We start from the raw sequence: 1,813 nt of genomic DNA, 5'->3' as shown, positions 1-1,813 counted from the left end.
GGTGCCTGTAGTCCCAGCTACTCAGGAGGCTGAGGCAAGAGGATCACTTAAGCCCAGGAATTGGAGGTTGCTGTGAGCTGTGTGACACCACAGCACTCTACCAAGGGCAACAAAGTAAGACTGTCTCTCCAAAGAAAAAAAAAAGATAGTTTGGTAAGGATTAGGCAATGGGGTCTGCCAATTGGCTGGATTCAGGGCAAAATTATAGGAGTATAGAAATCATCCTCTCATGTTGAGTCAGTTCCTGGGTGGGGTCACAATACCAATTGAGCCAGTTTTTTGGTATTTGCTGCTCTGTGTGGGTCAACCAATCTCCACCCAAATGCAAAGCCTGGAATATATCTGAAAAACTGCCCTTAGGATTTGAAAAGGTGATGTTATCTATGGAGAAAGTTAAGAATCCTTATGACCATCAGTTATGTGACTCCTAAGGAGCAAGTATAGGAGAGCAAATTAGAGGATAGTGATTGGTTACTATCATTATTTTTAGCTACGTCTATGCCTTTACAAAGTTTAGGCCTGTACCATAGTTCTTACCTTGCACTCCTTTATTAATTTCATTAAGGATGGTTTCACTACTAAGTAGCTCTTCTTATAATTCTGAAGATCTGGAGATCTTATTTTATTTACTTGTTTATTTATTTATTTTTAGAGACAGAGTCTCACTTTGTTGCCCTTAGTAGAGTAGTATGGCATCACAGCTCACAGCAACCTCCAACTCCTGGGGTTAGGCAATTCTCTCGTCTCAGCCTCCTGAGTAGCTGGGACTACAGGCACCCAACACAGCGCCTATCTATTGTTTTGTTGCAGTTTGGCTGGGGCCGGGTTCAAACCTGGCACCCTTGGTATATCGGGCTGGTGCTCTACTCACTGAGGCGCCACCCAAGTGATCTTGTTTTATTTTCCTGGCATGATATGTAGAGGGGAATCTGACAGTCATAAAACTGGGTGTCCCTGGAAAGACATATCTGCGTGAACAACCTAATGTGGGGCCTAAATAAGTTTAGGGTAATTTATATCAAAGGTTATAATCAAGTGCTGTCTCTTGGCTCGGCGCCTGTGGCTCAAGTGGTTAAGTTGCGAGCCACATACACCTGAGCTGGCAGCTTCGAATCCAGCCCGGGCTCACCAAACAACAATGACAGCTGCAACCAAAAAATAGCCAGGCATTGTGGCAGGCGCCTGTGGTCCCAGCTACTTGGGAGGCAGAGGCAGGAGAATCGCCTGAGCCCAGGAGTTGGAGGGAGGTTGCTGTGAGCTGTGAGATGCCATGACACTCTACCCAGGGTGACAGCTTCAGGCTCTGTCTCAAAAAAAAAAAAAGGAAAAAAAAAGTGCTGTCTCTTGTCTCTTCGTAGGTGAACCTGGAATGTGGATGATTTCTGCTAACCATGTTCTACAGACAGATACTATCACTGGGGTAGGAGTGGCCAGGAGTCCAGGAACTGCAACAATTTTTCATGACATCCCAGGAGTAGTAAAAACATACCGAGAGGTAAACATATGTGTACCAGAGTTTGAGGTTGCTGTAAGCTATGATGACACCACTGCACTCTACCCAGGTCAACATAGTAAGAGTATGTCTAAAAAAAAAAAAAAAACAGTAGGGCGGCACCTGTGACTCAGTGGGTAAGGCGCCGGCCCCATATACCAAGGGTGGCAGCTTCCAGCATGGCCCGGTTCAAAATGCAACCAAAAAATAGCCAGGCATTGTGGTGGGCGCCTGTAGCCCCAGCTACTTGGGAGGCTGAGGCAAGAGAATTGCCTAAGCCCAGGAGTTGGAGGTTGCTGTGAGCTGTGTGACGCCATAGCA

The 1,813-nt window shown here is 46.2% G+C and overlaps 1 protein-coding gene across 1 annotated transcript in view; it reads left to right on the top strand.

The window, feature by feature from the left end:
* NUP210L (nucleoporin 210 like) overlaps positions 1–1,813 on the top strand; it is a 147,392-nt gene that overhangs the window by 129,034 nt on the left and 16,545 nt on the right. Inside the window, 1 exon segment of the mRNA XM_023508329.1 lies at positions 1,359–1,495. Within this exon segment, the coding sequence (XP_023364097.1) occupies positions 1,359–1,495 (137 nt within the window).

The sequence above is a fragment of the Otolemur garnettii genome, unplaced genomic scaffold (assembly GCF_000181295.1).
Source record: "Otolemur garnettii isolate 467f Iridium unplaced genomic scaffold, OtoGar3 scaffold00244, whole genome shotgun sequence".
NCBI lineage: Eukaryota > Metazoa > Chordata > Mammalia > Primates > Galagidae > Otolemur > Otolemur garnettii.
This window is presented reverse-complemented; position numbering and strand designations above follow the sequence as displayed.